The 21772-nt window shown below is 35.4% G+C and overlaps 1 protein-coding gene across 1 annotated transcript in view; it reads left to right on the forward strand.

Annotated features, from left to right (window-relative positions):
• Positions 1 to 21772, forward strand: part of Ndufaf2 (NADH:ubiquinone oxidoreductase complex assembly factor 2) — a 161017-nt gene that overhangs the window by 114469 nt on the left and 24776 nt on the right. The window contains exon 3 of the mRNA XM_026402555.2: positions 17205 to 17245. Coding sequence (XP_026258340.1) covers positions 17205 to 17245 — 41 coding nt within the window. The remainder of the gene's footprint in view (positions 1 to 17204; positions 17246 to 21772) is intronic.

A 21772-nucleotide genomic window follows, 5' to 3' on the forward strand; every position in this document is an offset into this window, starting at 1 on the left:
GTTGTAGTCCATCAGAGATCCAGCTTGGCTTGGGTCCTCTCTGGCTCTTTGCACAAGGGCCTCAGTTCCTTGATATTAGTAACTTTATAAATCTTGATATGAAGTACTGGTAGCCCTCCAACTTCATTATGGTTTTTTGAAGTTGTTTTGACTACTTTGGTCCTTTGCATTTCCATATGCATTTTAAAATCAGCTTGCTACTTTATACAAAAATGTCTCATGGAATTTTGATTGAATTTTGTTAAATGTATGGATCATTTTTGCAGAGAATTGCCATTTTAGTAAGAATCTTACTAAAATGTACATGGCTTATCTCTTAATTTCTTTAGGCCTTCTTTAATTTTTCTTGACAAAGTTCGTGTTTTTATTGTATGGATTCTATATATCTTTTGTCAGATATACCTGTAAATATTTAAGTACTTTTAAAATTTTTTTTATTTTTTCTTTTTAATAATGCATAACATTAGAATGTATTTTGACATATTATACATACATGGAGTGTAACTTCCCATTCTTGTGATTGTACATGATGTAGAGTAACATTGATCATGTGTTCATGTATATCTGATTGATTCTATAATCTTTCCTATTCCCATCTGCCCTCCCTTCCCTTCATGCCCCTTTGTCTAATCCCGTGAACTTCTATTCCCCACCACCACCGTTGTGTGTAGCATCCACATATCAGAGAGAACATTTGGTCTTTGGTTTGAGGGTTTGGATTATTTTACTTAGTATAATGGTCTACAGTTCCATGCATTTACAAGCAAATGCCATAATCTCATTCTTCTTTATGGCTTGGTAATATTCCATTGTGTTTATGTACCATGTTTTATTTATCCATTCATTTCTTGGAGGGCACCTAGGTTGGTTCCATAGCATAGCTATTGTGAATTGAGCTTCTGCAAACATTGGTATGGCCACATCACTATAGTATGCTAATTTTAAGTCCTTTGGTTGTATGACGAAGGGTGGGATAACTGAGTCAAATGGTGGTTCCATTCCAAATTTTCTGAGGAATCTTCCCTCCTGCTTCCTATAGTGGTTGCACCAATTTGTAGTCCTAACAGCAATGTGTGAGTGAACCTTTCTCACCATATCCTCGCCAACACTTATTGTTATTTGTATTCTTGATAATTGCCATTCTGACTAGAGTGAGATAAAATCTCATGTAGTTTTAATTTGCATTTCTCTAATTGCTAGAGATGTTGAATATTTCTTCATATATTCATTGAACAATCATATTTCTTCTTCTGTGAAGTGTCTATTCAGTTCCTTTGCCCATTTATTCATTGGGTTATTTGATTTTTTTGATGTTAAGTTTTTTGAGTTTTTTATACATCCTACAGATTAATGCTCTCCCTGAGGTGCACACGGTGGCAGATTTTTCTCCCATTCTGTAGGTTCTCTGTTCATATTCTTGTTTCTTTTGCTGTGAAGAATAGTTTGATACCATTCCATTTATTGATTCTTGATTTTGCTTTTTATACTTTCAGAGTCTTGATGAGAAATTTGGTTCCTAAACCATCATGATGGATATTTGAGCCTACTTTTTCTTCTAGTAAGCACAGGGTCACTGATCTAGTACCTAAGTCCTTGATCCACTTTTGAGTTAAGTTTTGTGACAGATAGGAGTCTAATTTCATTTTGCTACGTACATATTTCCAGTTTTCCCAGCACCATTTGTTGAAGAGGCTATCTTTTCTCCAGTGTATGTTTTTGTTCAGTATGAGATAACTTATTTATGTGGGTTTGCCTTTCTTTATGTCTTCTATTCTGTACCATTGTCTTCATTGTCTGTTTTGGTGCCAATACCATGCCTTTTTTTGTTGTTGTTGTTACTATAGCTCTGATTTAAGGTCTCATGTTGTGATGCCTCCTTCACTTTTCTCACTTAAGGATTGCTTTGTCTATTCTGGACCTCTTATTTTTCCAAATGAATTTCATGACTTTTTTCTATTTCTATGAAGAATGTCATTGGAATTTTAATAGAAATTTTATTAAATATGTATAGTACTTTTGGTAGTATGGCCATTTTGACACTATTAATCCTAGCTATTGAAGGATGTGGCAGGTCTTTCCATCTTCTAAGGTCTTCTTCAGTTTCTCTCTTTAGTGTTCTGTAGTTTTCATCGTAGAGGTCTTTCATGTCTCTTGTTAGGTTGATTCCCAAATTTTTTTTAGGCTATTGTAAATGGAATAGTTTTCCTAATTTCTCTTTCAGATGATTCATCACTGATGTATAGGAATGCAGTTGATTTATGGGTGTTGATTTTATATCCTGCTACTTTGCTGAATTCATTTTTGACTTCTAGAAGTTTTCTGGTCAAGTTTTTTGGGTCTTCTGAAAATACAGTCACAACCTGGAAGCATAAAACAAACTGGGGCAATTATGAGGGTAACCTTTATTTAGCATTCTTGGAAACCACTTTATTTCATTTTTTTCCTGTCCACTGTCTTTAAAATTGATGTTTCACATAACTTGTCCCAGTTGCTTCATCTTGGCTAGAAGCAGAAGGCCACTTTCTTTCGCTTAGATTAATAATTTGTGATGCATTCATTTGTGCTATTTTTATTCCTGAGTAGAATTCTGGTTTTTTAAATCCATTCATTAGTTAAAAGATATTTGGGGGGCTGAGCCTGGGGCTTAGTGATAGTGCACTTGCCTGGCATGTGTGAGACACTGGGTTCAATTCTCAGCACCACATTATTTATAATAATAAATAAAGCTCTATCAGCTAAAAAAAAATTTTTAAAAAAAAGATATTTGAGTTATTTCCATTTTACAGCAATTAAGAGTAAAGCCACTATCTAAATTCATACATACATTTGTAAAATTAAATTTTTATTTCTTTCAAGTTCATATCTTGCACAGGATTTACCAAGTCATATCTATCGTACATATAGATTTGACATTAAGAAAAAAACTACAAAAATGTTTTCTAGTGTGGCTATACCATTGTTCAATCTCAGTGGTAGCATAGAAGAATTGAGATTGGTTTAAATGATTGTCTTTTTTTTTCATTGAAATACTTTGTACCTATGTCAGATAAATGATTGTATGTGGGGAGGGGTGTCTAAAGTATGTTTCTGCATACTTTATTCTAACCTTGCATTTATGTGTCTGTCCTTTTGTCAGTGCCACACTGTCTTGATAATTGTAGTAAGTCTTGAAATAAGGTAATCTGAGCCTTCTAACTTCATTTTCAAAATTGGTTTAATTTGGGCCCTTTGTTGTTCCGTGAGTTTTTTTAGTATCATACATTTCTAGAAAACAAATCCTTCTAATATTTTGATTGAGAATCCATTGTATCTATAATCTATGAGTTTAAAGAGGTTTGAGCCTTTATCACCTCTGAACACAGTATTTTCTCTTCATTTCTTTAGGTCTTTATTTTATTTCATTAGTAGTTTTTTAATGTTCAACTATAAATCTTATACATATTTTTATTAAATTAATACTTGTTTCTTGACTTTTTGATGGTATTATTAATTGATTTTTTTTACTTCAATTTCAAATTATTCATTGATGTTACATAGAAATACAATTGATTTTTGTACATCAACTGTGTATTTTATGTGAGATTGCTAAAATTACTTGTTAATTGTATTGCTTTTATTATAAACTACTTTGGATTGTATACATAAACAACATATTCTTTCTTTTTATTCAATGAGTAAGCCCCCCCAAACCTCAGCCTTGTGACACTGGCAAGGGCTTGCACAACAATGAGGAGTAAAAATGGTTGGTAAAGGTAGACAACTTTTTCTTAATTTCTGTTAGTTTTTCACAATTAAATATTTATCCATTTAATGAGTAGATAAAGAAATTTATTTCTACATATTAGTATACTGTCCTGCAATTAGAATGAATTGCTGATAAGCTCATTGTTGTTTTTTTATGGCCAGGTATCAATATTATCACAAAATTAGCAGTTTAAAATAACACAGGTTTATTATTTCACAGTTTCTATGGGCTGGGAGCCCAGGCATAGCCTACCTGTATTCTTTACTTAGGGTCTTGTGAAGCTGAGATCAAGGTGTCATCAAGGGCTGGGTCATCTGGAGACTTGACTAGGCAAAGATCCCCCTTCCCACTTTGGTAGTGGTTGAGCATTCAGTTCCTTGCAGTTGTAGAACTGAAAGCTTCAGTGTTTTGCTGGGTGTTGGTCAGAGGCCATCGTGGGTCCTAAAGATCACTAGCAATTTCTGGGCACATGGGGCAACCAAACAGTTGCTTTTTTTGCCCCTCACAGCTAGCAAGGTGGTGAAGGTTTCCATCAAGATGGTTGAAATAGTCTTATGTCATTTCATCATGTACTCACCTACATCTCAGCCCCTTTGCTGTGTTCTCATACTCACCATCCTGCCTTTATTGATGGGGCAGAGCAATCCACAAGCATGTATACCCTGAGGTAGGAGGGGTGGAACAATACTAAAGAGTGTTTTCTCTACACAGTAACATGGAGGAACCTCAAGAATTTGATGCTGAGTAAAATAAGCCAGATTCATGAGTGCATAGTGCAAGATTCCGTTTATACAGAAGGCAAAACTAATCTACTGTGACAGGAAGTATATCACTCCTTCCCTGGGAGCTCTGGGTACAGTTAGTGGATATTTGCATGTGAACAGACACTAGGGAATTTTTTGGAGTGATGGAAATGTTCTATGTACTGATTGTGCCTCTGGTTACAGGGTTGTATAATGTTTGTCAGAACTTGTGAAATTGTGTACTTAAGATGGCTTCATTGTTTTGTATGAAAATTATATCTCAATATAAAGTTAAGGAAAAAGAATAGTGACAACTATGAGCACCATAAAATTTGTAACTTAACTATATCAATTTAATCTACTTCTATCCTTAAACATATATTTAAAGGTAAGTAATCAAAAAATGACTCATATTGTCATATTTCTTTTGAAGGTTTTTTAACAGTTGAAAACATATATTCCTTATATTTGTTGTTCTTTTTTGTTTTGTCATCTTTTTATTTTGTTTTGTTTTTATTAGCACTTTATAATATACATAGTAGTTGGTTTCATCCTGACAGACACATGCATGGAAATCAATTTCAGTTCATGATCCTCCCTTTTCCCTCCCCCTTTTCCTTTCAGTCCTTCCTCTTCTCTACTAGACTTCCTTTCACTCCTCTGTTAATTTGCATTTGATTGTTTTTATTTATGTTCTATTATCCTTTCTTTACCCTTTCCTTTATTTTACTCCAGCTTCTACATATGAGAGAAAATATTAAACTTATACGTTTCGGAGTTTGGCTAATTTCACTTAGCAACTCCATTTCCATCCATTTACTAGCAAATGCCATGATTTCATTCTTTTTTTATGGCTCAGTAGAACTCAATTGTGTGTGTGTGTGTGTGTGTGTGTGTGTGTCACAATTTCTTAATTCATTTATCTATTGACAGGCATCTGAGTTGATTCCATAACTTAGCTATTATGAATTGTGCTGCCATAAACATTGATGTGGCTGTGTTGCTGTATATAGTGTGTTGATTTTTTAATTTGGGGAGAAATATCAAGGAGTGGGATAATTGAGTCATGTGTTTCCATTCTTAGCTTTTTGAGGAATCGCCATACTGCTTTCCAGAGTGATTGTCCAGAGTGTCTCCAATCCCCACTAACAGTGTACAAGTGTACCTTTTCCCCCACAACCTCGCCAGCATTAATTGTTTGTATTCTTTATCATTGCGTTCTTACTGGAGAGAGATGAAACCTTAGTGTAGTTTTGATTTGCATTTCCCTGATTACTAGAGATGTTAAAACATTTTTCATATATTTGTTGGCCCTTCATGTTTCTTCTTTTGAGAATTTTCTGTTTAGTTCTTTTGCCCATTTATTGATTGGGTTTTTTGTTTTATTTTTGGTGTTGTTTTTTGAGTTATTAGTGTATTCTGAATGTTTTTTTAAAATTTTTTTATTAGTTGCTCAAAACATTACAATGATCTTGACATATCATACATTTGATTCAAGTGGGGTATGAATTCTTTTTTTTCCACGTGTACAGATTGCAGTATCACATTGGTTTTACAGCCACGTTTATACATACAGCTATATTAGTGTCTATTGTATTCTGCCACCCTTCCTAGTCCCAACTCCCCTCCCTTCCCCTCCCATCACCTCTCTCTACCCACTTTATTTTTTCTTCCTCACACCATCTTATATGTAATTTTGCATAGCAATGAGGGTCTCCTTCCATCTTCCATGTGATTCCCCTTCTCTCTCCCATTCCCATGCATCTCTCATCCCTATTTAATGGTAATCTTCTTCTCATGCTCTTCCTCCATGCTCTGTTTTGAATCGCCCCCCCCCCCTTATATCAAAGAAGACATTCGGCACTTGCTCCTTATGGATTGGCTGGCTTCACCCAGCATAATCTGCTCTAATACCATCCATTTCCCTGCAAATGCAATGATTTTGTTATTTTTTAGTGCTGGGTAATATTTCATTGTGTATAAATTCCAATTTTTTTTAATCCATTCATCCATCTGGGTTGGTTCCACAGTCTAGCTATTGTGAATTGTGCTGTTATGAACATTGATGTAGCTGTGTCCCTGTAATATGCTCTTTTAAGGTCTTATGGGAATAGTCCGAGAAGGGGAATAGTTGGGTCAAATGGTGGTTTCATTCCCAGCTTTCCCAGGAATCTCCATACTGCTTTCCAAATTGGCTGCACCAATTTGCAATCCCACCAGCAATAAACAAGTGTACCTTTTTCCCCACATCCTCACCAGCACTTATTATTGTTTGACTTCATAATGGCTGCCATTCTTACTGGAGTGAGATGGTATCTTAGAGTGGTTTTAATTTCCATTTCTCTTATTGCTAGAGATAGTGAGCATTTTTTCGTGTATTTGTTGATTGATTGTATATCCTCCTCTGAGAAGTGTCTGTTCAGATGCTAGGCCCATTTGTTGATTGGGTTATTTGTTTTCTTGTTGTTTAATTTTTTGAGTTCTTTGTATACTCTGAATATTAGCGCTCTATCTGAAGTGTTCCCAGGATGTAGGCTCCCTATTTACCTCTCTTATTGTTTCTCTTGCTGAGAAAAAACTTTTTAGTTTGCGTATGTCCCATTTGTTGATTCTTGATTTAAACTCTTGTGATATAGGTGTCCTATTAAGGAATTTGGAGCCCGACCCCACAAGATGGAGATTAGAGCTAACTTTTTCTTCTATCAGACGCAGAGTTTCTGGTTTGATCCCTAGCTCCTTGATCCATTTTGAGTTAACTTTTGTGCATGGCGAGAGAAAGGGATTCAGTTTCATTTTGTTGCATATGGATTTTCAGTTCTCCCAGCACCATTTGTTGAAGTGCTATCCTTTCTCCATTGCATGCTTTTAGCACCTTTGTCTAATATAAGGTAGTTGTAATTTTGTGGATTGGTCTCTGTGTCCTCTATTTTGTACCATTGGTCTACCCGCCTGTTTTGGTACCATTACCATGCTGGTTTTGTTATTATTGCTCTGTAGTATAGTTTAAAATCTGGTATCGCTATACCGCCAGTTTCACTCTTCCTGCTTTTGCTATTCTAGGTCTTTTATTTTTCCAGATGAATTTCATGATTGATTTTTCTATTTCCGCAAGGAATGCCGTTGGGATTTTGATTGGCATTGCATTAAACCTATAGAGTACTTTTGGTAATATGGCCATTTTAATGATGTTAGTTCTGCCTATCCATGAACAAGGTATATCTTTCCATCTTCTAAGGTCTTCTATTTCTCTCTTTCGTGTTTTGTAGTTTTCTTTGTATACTTCTTTCACCTCTTTTGTTAGGTTAATTCCCAAGTATTTTTTTTGAGGATATTGTGAATGAGGTGGTTATTCTCATTTCCATTTCATAGGATTTGTCACTGATATACAGGAACGCCTTTGATTTATGCGTGTTGATTTTATATCCTGCCACTTTGCTAAAATTCATTTACTAGCTCTAGAAGTTTCTTGGTAGAATCTTTTGGGTCTTCTAGGTATAGGATCCTGTCATCTGCAAATAGTGCTAATTTAAGTTCTTCTTTTCCTATCTTTATGCCTTTAATTTTTTTCGTCTAATTACTCTGGCCAGTGTTTTGAGAACTATGTTGAATAGGAGTGGTGATAGAGGGCATCCCTGTCTTGTTCCAGATTTTAGAGGGAATGCCTTCAATTTTTCTCCGTTTAGAATGATGCTATCCTGAGGCTTTTCATAAATAGCTTTTACAATGTTGAGGTATGTTCCTGTTATCCCTAGTTTTTCTAGTGTTTTGAACATAAAGGGATGCTGTACTTTGTCAAATGCTTTTTCTACATCTATCAAGATGATCATATGGTTCTTATCTTTAAGTCTATTGATGTGGTGAATAACGTTTATTGATTTCCGTATATTGAACCAGCCTTGCATCCTAGGGATGAATCCTACTTGATCATGGTGCACAATCTTTTTGATATGTTTTTGTATTCGATTCGCCAAGATTTTATTGAGGATTTTTGCATCTAAGTTCATTAGAGATATTGGTTTGTAGTTTTCTTTCTTTGAAGTGTCTTTGTCTCGTTTAGGAATCAGGGTGATGTTGGCCTTGTAGAATGAGTTTGGAAGAGCTCCTTCTTCTTTAATATCCTGAAATAGCTTTAAAAGTATTGGTATTAGTTCTTCTTTAAAAGTTTTGTAAAACTCTACTGTATGCCCATTCAGTCCTGGGCTTTTCTTGGCTGGTAGTCTTTTGATGGCTTCTTCTATTTCCTCAATTGATAATGGTCTATTTAATTTGTGTGTATCCTCCTGACTCAAACTGGTCAGATCATATGACTTAAGAAATTTATCGATGTGTTCACTATCTTCCATTTTATTGGAGTATAAGGTTTCAAAATAATTTCTCATTATCTTCTGTATTTTGTAGTGTCTGTTGTGATATTACCTTTTTCATCCCGTATGCTAGTAATTTGAGTTCTCTCTTCTCTTCTCTAGCTTGGTTAAGGTTCTGTTAATCTCATTTATTTTTTCAAAGAACCAACTTTTAGTTTTATCAATTTTTTCAATGGTTTTTTTTTTGTTTCAATTTCGTTGATTTCAGCTCTGATTTTAATTACTTCTTGCCTTCTACTACTTTTGCTGTTGTTTTTCTCTTCCTTTTCTAGGGTTTTGAGATGAAGTGTGAGTTCATTTATTTGTTGGTTTTTCCTTTTTTTGAGGAATAAACTCCAGGAAATGAATTTCCCTCTTAATACTGCTTTCATTGTGTCCCATAGATTCCGATATGTTGTGTCTGTATTTTCATTCATCTCCAAGAATTTTTTGATTTCCTCCTTTATGTCTTCTGTAACCCATTGATCATTCAGTAACATATTGTTCATTTTCCAGGTGATGCAGTGTTTTTCCTTCCTTCTTTTATCATTGATTTCCAGTTTCATTCCATCATGCCCTGTGGCATAATATATGGTCTATCTTTGAGAAGGATCCATGTGCTGCTGAGAAGAACGTGTATCCACTTGATGATGGTTGATATATTCTATATATGTCAGTTAAGTCTAGGTTATTGATTGTGTTATTGAGTTCTATAGTTTCTTTATTCAGCTTTTATCTGGAGGATCTGTCCAATGGAGAGAGCGGTGTGTTGAAGTCATCCATAATTATTGTGTTGTGGTCTATTTGATTCTTGAACTTGAGGAGAGTTTGTTTTATGAATGTTGCAGCACCATTATTTTGTGCATACATATTGATAATTGTTATGTCTTGTTGGTGAATGGTTCCTTTTAACAGTATATAGTGTCCTTCTTTATCCCTTTTGATTAACTTAGGTTTGAAGTTGATTTTATTCGATATGAATATGGCCACTCCAGCTTGCTTCCAAGGACCATGTTACTGGTATGATTTTTCCCAACCTTTCACCTTCAGCCTGTGTATGTCTTTTCTTATCACATGAGTCTCCTGAAGCCAGCATATTGTTGGATTTGTTTTTTTAATCCAGGTTACTAGCCTATGTCTCTTGATTGGCGAATTTAAGCCATTAACGTTTAGGGTTACTATTGATATATGGTTTGTACTTCCAGTCATGCTTATTTAATTATTTATTTTAATATGGCTAGTTTTTCCTCTTTGGTTATTTCCACCCCCCCTTTGCTGAGTTACCTCCCACTGTTAGTTTTGGGTGCTGTTTTTCAATTCCTCTTCTTGTAGTGTTTTGCTCAAAATGCCTTGCAGTGCTGGTTTTCTGGTTGCGAATTCTTTTAACTTTTGTTTATCGTGAAATATTTTAATTTAATTCTCAAATCTGAAGCTTAGGTTTGCTGGATACAGTATTCTTGGTTGGAATCCATTATTTTTCAGCGTTTGAAAAACTTTGTTCCAGGATCTTTTTGCTTTCAAGGTCTGTGATGAAAAATCAACCGTTAACCTAATTGGTTTACCCCTGAATGTAATCTGCCTCCTTTCTCTCATAGCTTTTAATATTCTCTCCTTGTTCTGTATGTTGGCTATCTTCATAATTATGTGTCTTGGAGTTGGTCTATTACGGTTTTGTATGTTTGGGGTCCTGTAGGCTTCCAGGATTTGGCAATCCCTTCCATCTTTCATATCTGGGAAGTTTTCTAAGTTTATTTCATTCAATAGATTGTTCATTCCTTTGGTTTGAACCTCTATACCTTCTTCTATCCCAATGACTCTCAAGTTTGGTTTTTTTATGACATCCCATATCTCTTGGATGGATTGCTCATGATTTCTTAGCATTTTCAAGTTGATAAACTTTGTCTTCATTATCTGATGTTCTGACTTCTATTTGATCTAGTCTATTTGTAATATTCTTGTTTGAGTTTTTAATTTGGTTTATGGTTTCCTGCATTTCTAGGATTACTGTTTGATTTTTTAAAAAAATCTCTATCTCCTGGTAGAGTTCATTCTTTGCCATTTGAATTTGCTTATGTAATTCGTATTCAAAGTATTCTTTCATTGTTTGGACCTGCTGTCTAATGGTTTCTCTAAGATTTTATTCCATCTGAGTCAGGTATGCCTTGAGTTCTTTCTCTGACCATTTTTCTGATGCCTCTAGGTTCTCCTGTAAATTTAAGTTGTCCTGCATTGTTTGTAATCCTTTTTTCCCTTGTTTTTTTTCATGGTGCTCAAGTTACTTTCCAACTCTGTTTGACTGCTGTGTTTCTGTTTTCTCCTATAAATTTGTTTTGGTTTTTATAGTTCCACTATCTCTCCTTTGTGTTGGGAGACAATGTTTAGAGATGTTGGATTTAATTGTGATTTAAGGTAAATTAATTAGTTTCATTAAAGGCCTACAGATTTTGAAGGCATATAGACAATTGAGGTTTGAACTTAGGATTTTATGTTAAGGTCGGGCGATGGTATGGAGGTTAGTATATGTTAGCTTCTTTGGGGGTTGCTCAGTTGCAGACGGATATTAACAAGAGAATAGACAGGAGTACTTGGGGGTAGTTAATGCTAAGAGCCATAGCCAAGAAGTATGATGCATGGCATTTTTGGTTGAACAGTGATGCCAGCAAGCCATTGAGATGATATGATTATGTTAAGATCTGCATTCATATGGATATGAGACCCCTACTGTCCACCTCGACCTGCTAAGGGACTCCTGGATTGTTCCCATTGGTTGGGGAAGTGCGGTATGAGGGAATTCCGGAGGAGGGACTTCCTGTTGGTGTGTGTGTCCAGGAGAATGCCGCGTGTGTCGGTTGGCATCTTTCCCGGGAGCGTATGGGGCATTGGCGGGGAGTTTCAAAAATAAAGTTTGTTCCTGCTTGAGTGGCTTGTGATTTTGTGCCCAGCCAGACTACGGCAGTTAAGGGCTTAGGCGGATTATAGACCGACTCGTAGTATTCATCTATTTGCATTTAGTAAATTATACGTAATCGGGGTGGTCATGCTTAAGAGGAAAGATGGGGAAAAGGTAAGAAAGCAAACCAAGAAAGAGAGAGCGAGAGAAGAAAGAAAGAGAAAAGAATAGAAAATAAAAAGAAATGATAAAAAATAATAAAATACAGTAAAATTAAAATTACAATTAAAAAATAATTTTAAAAAATTAAAATTAAACTTTTTTTTAAAAAAGGCACTGTTAGGCTTCTATTTTCTTCGCTTCCAGTAGGTGGTGCTGTTCCTTCTGGGCCAAGATTTTGCCCTCCAGCTGCAGTAAACAATCCGTGATAGTCCCTCCCCTGGAAAGCTGGGGAGAGATTTTATGCAAATTCCCCGTTGTATAGGAGATGGGCTGAATAACACACACCTGTTTTATTGTTGCAATCTGTCGGAAACTGGCGATGGTGACGTCAGCTCTCCAAGATTGTGGCCGCTGGCTTCCTTGGTGGACTGTCCGGTGTGGGGGATAGAACTGGACCACTTCCTTCCCTCGTCTCAAATCCCGAACTCAGCCCGGAGCTCAGTGAGGGCACAACCGGCAGGACTCTACAGAATCCGCAGCGCCGTTTCTCTCTGCTTGCTGGCCGCTTCTCGGGGTGGGCCGAGGATCAGTCAGCCTGGATCTCCGGTTGAACAGTTCGCTTGCGTTTGAGACCCAGTAACCGGTCCTCAGTGATAGAAGTCCTTCCTCTAGGTTTTGGTGCTCCCCAAGTTTGCTGGAAATTCCTAACAAGATAGCTTTTGGTCATTCTAATTCGTTATTCACCTGCGCAGTGACGTGGTACACGGGGGTGATGCACTCTATTCGTGGCCATCTTCCTTCTCCTTGATTTTTTCTGATAATTGCCATTCTGACTGGAGTGAGGGAAAATCTTAGAGTAATTTTGATTTGCATTTTTCTAATTGCTAGAGATGTTGAACATTTTTTTCATAAATTTGTTGATTGATTTTATATCTTCTTCTGTGAAGTGTCTGCTCATTTCCTTAGCCCATTTATTGATTGGATTATTTATTTGTTTATTTATGTTTTTGGTGTTAAAGTTTTTGAGCTCTTCATGTATCCTGGAGATTAGTGCTTTATCTGATGCGCATGTGGTAAAAATTTGCTCCCATTCTGTAGGCGCTCTCTCCACTTCATTGGTTGTTTCTTTTGTAGGCAGCATTTTTTGACCTTACATTTGTTCCTACCAAGAGTGTGATTTCCCTCCTTCTTCCTGTGATGAGTCCAAATCGGCCATCCAGGTAAAAAAAAAAAAAGATGTTTTCTTTATTCTTTGTTTATTGTACCCACATTTCTGAGTCCCTAAGCCACTTTGAGTGTCCATTATTAGATTGTAGTGAAATCCCTCTTTTACCCACCATGCTGAGAAGCTATACATCCACTGCTTTGCCCCTGAGCCACAGTGCAGCTTGGAATGCAGTTTTCTTCTGCTGTGCCATGTTCTGTCTCCATGTTGTTCTTTATAAAGGTCAGCAGTCAGAAATGGCAAGATCATACTTTAAAAGATGAGGCTTTATTTTAGTCTCTTCCTAAAGTGAAGTTTGGATGCACAATATTGGTAACTTTTCCATAATTTTGCTTCTGCATGATCAACTACTGAATCTGGTGGTATGATATCTCATTTAACCTATTGGCAATGCTTCTAAAAATATATCGGACATTTATAGAACCTATGGAGATTTGAAGAATGTACACTTCATCAAGTATTTTCATGCCTTCTTCTAGTCTCTCAGTGATTAATGGGAGCTTTAATTTGCACATGCACTTTTACACTCATTATGGTTTGTTATGTTCCAATAGGAATATTAAAGTTCAATGAAAATCCCATGCATACTGATGAGAATGCAAAAGAAGACTGATGAAAGAATATGAGAATCATAAGGCATAAAGTGTCCAGTTATCTTGCTAAATTCACTTCACACAGAGATTGTATTATAATGAGGACTGATAAAGGATCGATCTTACAGATATAATTAGCAATAGCAAAATCATTATATAATCAAATTGTTTTGAAGCTTTAAAAGGTAATGATCTAATATTAATGTTTTTTTCTGTTCCATCTTCCTCCTAACTTCTGCCAGTCTTCAGGAGGACATTTAATATGTTGTTTGGAGTAGTTGGGAAAGTGGGTATGATTATATAAATGAGTGATTACATTAAATATATCCAGCTGTAACCTTTACTAAATACATAACAAACAGTACTGGACATCAATAGTCATCTCAAGACATTTCAAATGCCTGGTTATTGGAGAATCATAAATATACAAACTTATTTCAGCTGTTGCCTTTATATATCTAGATAAACCAAAGATCCTTTAAATGATAATTTAAAGTGAAGCTAAAGGAAGCTCCAATGTCTTTCCTTAGGGAGCAGATGGTATTTAGTATCAATTTCCCCATGATTTGGATTCAATTTTTTTTCTGTGTTGAACCTTACAAGATAATTAAAATTATGTTTTATAGACTAATTATTAAGACACATTAATTTTGAAGGAGTTTTTCATAACAATAGTATGTATGCATTAAGCCAGTGTACTATCTTGATCTTATACCCACTGGCATATATTTAAAGATTCTAGAATACAAGGTAGTCATTAGTTTACAAAAATGTAGTGCCTGATAATGATCGTTATTTTAGATAATTGAAGTATTTTCAGACCAAGATATATAGTCATTGCTAAAGAGGTCATACTTTAGGACAGCTCTAGTACTGGGTTTGGCAAACTTTTTCTTTGATGGTCCAGAAGGTAAAGAGTTTAGGATTTGTGAGTCAATTGGTCTGTTACAACTACTCAACTCTTTGGTTGTAGTACATTCCAGCTATTAATAAAAAGGAGTATGGCTGTGTTTCAGTAAAACCTCATAGACACTGAAGTTTTGAATTCTATATAATTTTCATGTGTCAGGAAATGATGTCCTTTTGAATTCTTTTTTTTTAACCAATCTTTTAAAAATGTAAAAGCAAGCAGTATACTGAATTTGTTTTGTAGACTAAAGTTTACTGAACCCTGCCCAGCAGTTGATTGTTCGGAATTAACTTTCTAATCTAAATGAAAACGGAAGATTTATTGCTTATTTTTTAGAGATTTGATTCATACTAAATTATTTTTAAAGCCTCTTTTCTAGAAAAAAAATCACCACAGAGATAATCAACTTATTCTGACTACAAAGAAGCAACTGGAAAGTTTCATAAATCATTTATTTTGGACTGGACAGAGGAATGTTTGTGTTTCTTAGCCAGATTTCCTAATATAGGTCAAAATCCTATTACAACAAATATTTTTATAATGGAAGTAGTCAACAACTATATTATTAAGTGCTTACTCTTTCAAGGTATTTAGGTGGTAGAAAATAAATCTCCCATGGATTCATCCTTCCCTTGTTAACCCTATAGCTTAAGAAGGGATATAAAATATCTTCAAGTTTTGTCTAGAAATGAACCAAGGTAATGAGAAAAAATGCAGAAAAGGATAACAGTAATAGAAGTTCAGGAGTAGAGAATACGGAACATTAGAGCCATATTGGAAATACATGTAGGGGACCCAGGCAAGAGAGCATAGCAGGGATAAATAATTAATTCCAGAACCACAGTTGAGTGTTGTTGTTTTTGTACCTATAACCATTTAGTGCTAGGCTTTTCACAAGAATAGGTTCTGGTTCTATTACTTAAATGATTAAAGGCAGTCTGGTAAAGCTGGTCTGAAGAAAAAGTGACTGGTAAATGGACAAGGCTCAGACATTAGAGCCAATTCAGTCAGGGTTTGAGTTCTAGTCTGCTACTCACTAAATATATAGCCATAGGAAGTTGCTTGATCTATCTGTGCCTCAGTTTCCAAATCTGTAAAATATGGTCAGTAATTCTTATTTTCTGACGTATAGTTAATGTCACACCTATTATTCTTCCAAGCCCTTTGCAAGTTGCGCACTGAAGTTTGAGAGACTGCTTAGTAGAGCACAGATAGTTTTTAGACAGGATCAGATCTGGATTCAAATTCTGGGAAGGTTGTTTAATTACTCTGTGAAATAATTTTGTAATGAAGATTAAGTCAACTAAAATGATAAAACAAATGTTTCCTACTTTCTAAAGGTCTTATTTCCTACAGTATGTTTTGTCAAACTCCTATATGTTCTCATAGACCAAGCAGATAACAATTTTTGTTTGTTTTATTTTTTGCAGTATGGGGGAATTTAACCCAAGGTTATTTACCACTGAGCTACCTTCCCAGCACATCCCCCCACCCCTGTTTTTAGACAGGGTCTCATCAAGTTGCTGAGGCTGTCCTTGAATTTGTGATCCTTCTTGCCTCAGCTTCCCAAGTCATTGGGATTACAGGTGTGCACCACTGCCCCTGGCTGCAAGCAGATATTATTGATCTTTGCTTTTATGAGTATTTTATAAGACATGTAGGTGTATTGAATAATAGAGATAATACTAATAATAACTTAGACATCCTTGCTTATTCTTACATTCCAGGATCTAAACTAACCATTTATATTATATAATTTTCACAAAAGCCCAGAGTATAGATACTACAATAATTTCTGTTTTACAGATAGAAAGTCTGATGCTTAGAAATTAATTATCTTACCCCAGGTAAAACAGCAATGTTAAGTTTATATTTGAATCCAGAAAATCTGTCTCTAGGACAGCACTGTGCTATACTGTCTTCCACAAGATTCTGATAACTTCCTCAGAGGCAGCTGTCTGGCTCCCTTCCTTTGCTATAAAACATTTAGCACAGGGCACAGTATCCAACAGGCACTTAACAAATGGACTGCTCTCTACCTCTGCAGCTTGTCTCCTAAACGTTGAGAGCTAAGGAGCTAAGGCCTGATGTTGCTTCCTAACCATAAGAAGTAGCTACTTGCTGGAACAGATCAGAAGAGAAATCTTTGTAATAGAAACTTTTCCAAGTCCCTTCTTCGATCATTTGAAAACTAATTCAAATTTCTAGAATAATATAATTTTGATATTGCCTTGAAGTTTAGTATATTGTTATTTGGCCTGTATTCCATAAATACACTAAATTGAATTCAGGTGATAATGAGGTATGATTTTTAAAAATGTGAAACTGTCCTTTCTTGATCTTCCCTATACAGTTGTATTTGTTTCATGAGACACAAATCACCACCTGATATTTTATGTTTTGTGTTTATTTTTTGAACAATCTTCACCTAGTATATATGCCTCAGAAGAAGAGGGACTTACATTTGCTCTTTCCCTGCTGTATCCCTAATTTTATAACAATATATTGTAGGTGCTCAAAAAATACTTCTCATGTATGAGTGAATAAAATGTGTAAAGTATGAGAACTAACATTTAAATATTTTTTTTTCTAGCTTGGATAAGACGAACAAGAAAAGTTCCACCTACAATGGAGGTAAGAATACCCCAGGAAAATATTCAAATAACGTGTTTATAAGTCCATATTTCCAAACTGGAGGTTTATATTCTCAAGTATATATGAAGCCTCAGAAAAAAAAATGTGTAATGCATCTTCCCAGAGTGTTCATTTTGCTCCATAGAAAATAACTTAAAATAGTTTATAATAACAAATATTTATACAATGTATTTAGCTAATATTGTTAATAAAATGTAGGATAAGATGAATGTACATTTTATGGAATATAACAAAATTCTCATAAATTTTAAAAATGAAATAGTAAAAATTTAAAGCAATATAAAAAACATTTTATAGGAAGTTTGGACTTTCATCAAGTTATTTTCCCTGGACCCGGTGAGTTCTCCGCTAATAGGCATGTTTCAACTGAAAAATTTGGGAAACACTGAATCTCCATGTCTCATCCAAATCATGCCTTTATATTGTCCTTAATTTTATATATTGAACTCTTATCATAAATCTTTAAGACTTCTTTTAACATTTTTTTAGTTGCTGATGGACCTTTATTTTATTTGTTTATTTATATACAGTGCTAAGAATCAAACCAGTGCCTCAGTGTGCAAGGCAAGTGCTGTACCACTGAGCCCCAGCCCCAGCCCATTGAACTCTATCATAAAGCCAAAGAAATTTCAAAACATACAGCTAGCATGTGACGCATAATACTCAACTTAATAGCTGAGTTGTATTTCATTTAAAACTTTAAAAATATAGTTTGGTGGTAAAAAAATAATAAAAAGCATAAAATTCTATGTTGTGTACATTTCAAAAACATGAGTTTTTCATTATTTTTATTTTGAAACAATAACATTAAGAGTTCTAAAGTTATTTTGTAAGAAATAAATGTATTTCATAAAATGAGTGTCCAAGTTTGTTAGTATGACTTTCTACCTAGAGACATTCCCCTTTGTCTACTAAGACTCCCCTCCTCCACTCTCCTCACCCTTACCTCACACCTGGAAACCCTAATGACAACATAAATGGACTTTAGCAGGTTGGGGTGTTAGAGTGGCAACTTGGTGAGTGATGACTCATTACTTGGCATTTCTGCCCTTACATGCTCATTGTTATGGTTTAGATATTAGGTATTCCCCAAAAGCTCAGGGGTGAAATGGGTTATGAGAACCTTAACCCAATCAGTGAACTAATCCCGGTGGGATTAACTGAGTGAAAACTGATGGTGGATAGGGTGTGGCTGGAGGAAGTGGATCACTGGGGACATGCCTTTGATGTTCTGTATTTTGTATCTGGCAAGTGGAGTCTTTGTCTACTTTCTGATCTTCATGTGAGCTGCTTCCCTTTACCACACTCTTCCATCATGATGTTCAACCTCATCTTGAGCCCCAAGGAAGGAAACTGGCTATCTGTAGACTGAAACCCTCTGAAACCATGAGTCCCCAAATAAACTTTAACTCTTCTGAAATTGTCTTGGTAGGTCTTCTAGCCACAGCAATGAAAAAGCTGACTAAAACACTCATTCCTCCTATATTGACCCTGTCAGTATTCATTTGGCCAGTATCTGAATGAACACATCTCTTGGCCCATTTCTAACTTTGTATGTTGCTTTTGCCTTGACCTTCTTTTCTCACATCCTTCTTTTCACTATCATTAAGCTTTGGAACCCAAGGGATTTTTTTGGAAGAAGTTGATGTGATCCAAGATTCAGAAGTATCTTTAAAGGTTGACAGCAGTAGAATGGATAGAGCAGCTCTTCTGATTCCCTTTCTCTTGATCACAAGAACTATTGTTCTCAAAGTAAAAGGTAAAAGGCTTCCCCTACCCCAGAACTTTGAAAACCTTTTTCCATGGAAATATTGATATGCAAAGTAACTATATAGAAGCTTCTACAATAATCAAGCCTCAGGTACCACTCCTGTAAATTTTAGGTAATTCCAGTACCTCAAATGAACTCCAGTCAGAACAATGAGACCAAGTCATTCCATTCATGACATTCATTGTTATCCTTCTTGATTATCCAAAATGAGCTTTCTCATGTTACCTCCCTTCTAATGTACTATTATTAATCATGTTGTTCTTTAGAGGGTCAGGAGGAAGGAGAATTTCTAATTTTTTGTTAGCAAATTATCATTCACTATTAATATTTTCCTAGAAACTTTCTATACCACATAATCTCAACTAAAGTCTTCCTGTATATGAAAGACAGTCCCTTCTCTACTTGAAGTGAGTTGTGCTGACTTTCCCACACCACACAGATTCACCTGCTCCTTGCTTTCCCCAGCTGCTTCCAATATATTAAGAGGAAAAAAAACTTAATGTAAAATAAACCATGTATACCAAAAAAAAAAAAAAACTAGAAAGAAGTGAATCCATCTAATGAATTATTATAAGGCAAGTCCCACCAAGTTAAGAAAAATAATTTTGCCAGCTCCAGAACCATGTGCCTCATCCCAATCACAAGTTCTTTCTCCCCATAAAAGCAACCCTGAAACTTGACTTTTATAGTAATATTTCCTCACATTTTAAATAGTTTTATTGCACAGAAGTACACTATATGTACTTGACCATTTTTTGAAAACTCCCTACTTATTTTAAATTTCTTTTAGTTTATAGTTTCTGCTTCCATTTCTTTTATATCCTTACAAATTATATGTTGAAAAATTCAGCCCATTTGTCCTATAGAGTTTGCCAAAGTCTGATTATTGATCTTATGTTCTTGGAACAACTCAACATGTTCCTGAGTCATCTTTCTTCCAGAAGTATCACAACAGAGATAGTCTAATCCAGAAGCTAGATATTCCTGTTTGTTATTTTTGTTAAGAATGTAGGAAATATTTGGTAAGACATCATGTCTGGTTGTTTCTTTGTGATCTTAGCAATTGTCTATGCTTAATTCTTATATTTAATCATTGGGAAAAAACTCTTATTCTTGTAAACCTATTAAAACTGGTTAGTTTTCAAAATCATTTGAGAGTTCTATTCTTTTTCAAATTTCTAACCCCAGATTAACTTCCACCCATGTTACCTGTACACTGTGGCTAAAAGTTAGTAGCCATTATAATAAGGAGCATCAAAAGAATATATTCCTAGTAATAGTTTTACAAACAGTAGAGGGAAACCTGCAATATTTGAACTCTGCCTGCCTTGTTTTTAATATACATACTACATAAAAGGAGAAGAAGAAATTCAAGAAACTAATAGTGAATAGAGTTGGGTGCTAATGTTCTAAGGAAAGGTTGGGGTAATTGGGTAGACCACACATCATGTGCTTGTTTATTTGACCATATTCTCAAATATGGACTCAATTTTGACCAAGTCCAAGATGATTTGGCTCATAAAGATGTGATCATAGGTACTAAAATGCATGTGAATTTCAGATGGTTGCTAGAATTCCAGTATGCTGATTTAAAGAAAGAACTGAAACTGGTAAAGAGAAAAGCATAGTAGATTGCTTAAGGAGTATTAAATTAGAGTAAGGGGAATTACCTGGCACAGTGGTGAACACCTGTAATCCCAGCTACTCAGGAGGCTGAGGCAGGAAGATTGCCAGTTCAAGGCGAGCCTCTGAAACTTAGAGCAACACCTAAGCAACTTAGTGAGACCCTGTCTCAAAATTTTAAAAAGGCTGGAATGTAGCTTAGTGGAAAAGCAACCCTGGATTCAATCCCCAGTACCCCACCCCCATTCCCCAAAAAAAGAAAGGAAGGAAGAAAGTGAAGTAAAAAGTTTAATCATATCATGCTCACCATGCCAGTTGAAACAATCTCACATCAGAGAAAGTTTAACCCATAGTGGTGGAAATAGCATTGGCTACACTTCCAGAAATCTCTCTCCATACTAGGAATAGCTAGATGTGAAATGGAATAGAAAGAAATATCAGGTGCTTGTTTAAGGCTTCTGCTCCCAGGGACATTGTTTTTATGGATTATCAGCATTTGTCTCTGGTTCTCCTTTTTTCTTTGCTTCCCCATTCTGACTGACTTTTTTTTTTTTTTCCACTACGATAGTAGTTATATTATGGTCAAATGATGCCAGCCCTGCAGCTATTCTCTTAGTTTACTCTTTTCATATCTCTGCTGTAGTCTATAATGTGTCAGTCTTGCAATTTAACATTCAGAGAGGAATCTTTTTCTGAATTGTAAGGGTTATTTCAGTGTTGTCACCAAGTAACTGACATTTATTGAGTTCTCTGTGCTCCGTATTATTAGGCTTATTTTAGTTTGTAAGTTACAGGATTAAAATGTCTTAAGACTGATATTATGTGTGTGTAAAATTCTGCTTTCCTACTGACTTAAATTACAAAGATGGAATGTATGTTCTCATGGAAAAAACGGGCCCTATACCTCCACCCAAAACCTCACAATATCATTTTTAGGAATGCAGTGGAAACTGATCAGAAAATTGCAGCATGTTCATATCCTGGGATATAACATTATTCATTTAAAATGAATAAAGTGAGCCGGGTGCACTGGCACATGCCTGAAATCCCAGCAGCTGGGGAGGCTGAGGCAGGAGTTCAAAGCTAGCCTCGGCAACTTAGAGAGGATCTAA

Source organism: Urocitellus parryii, chromosome 1, assembly GCF_045843805.1.
Source record: "Urocitellus parryii isolate mUroPar1 chromosome 1, mUroPar1.hap1, whole genome shotgun sequence".
NCBI lineage: Eukaryota > Metazoa > Chordata > Mammalia > Rodentia > Sciuridae > Urocitellus > Urocitellus parryii.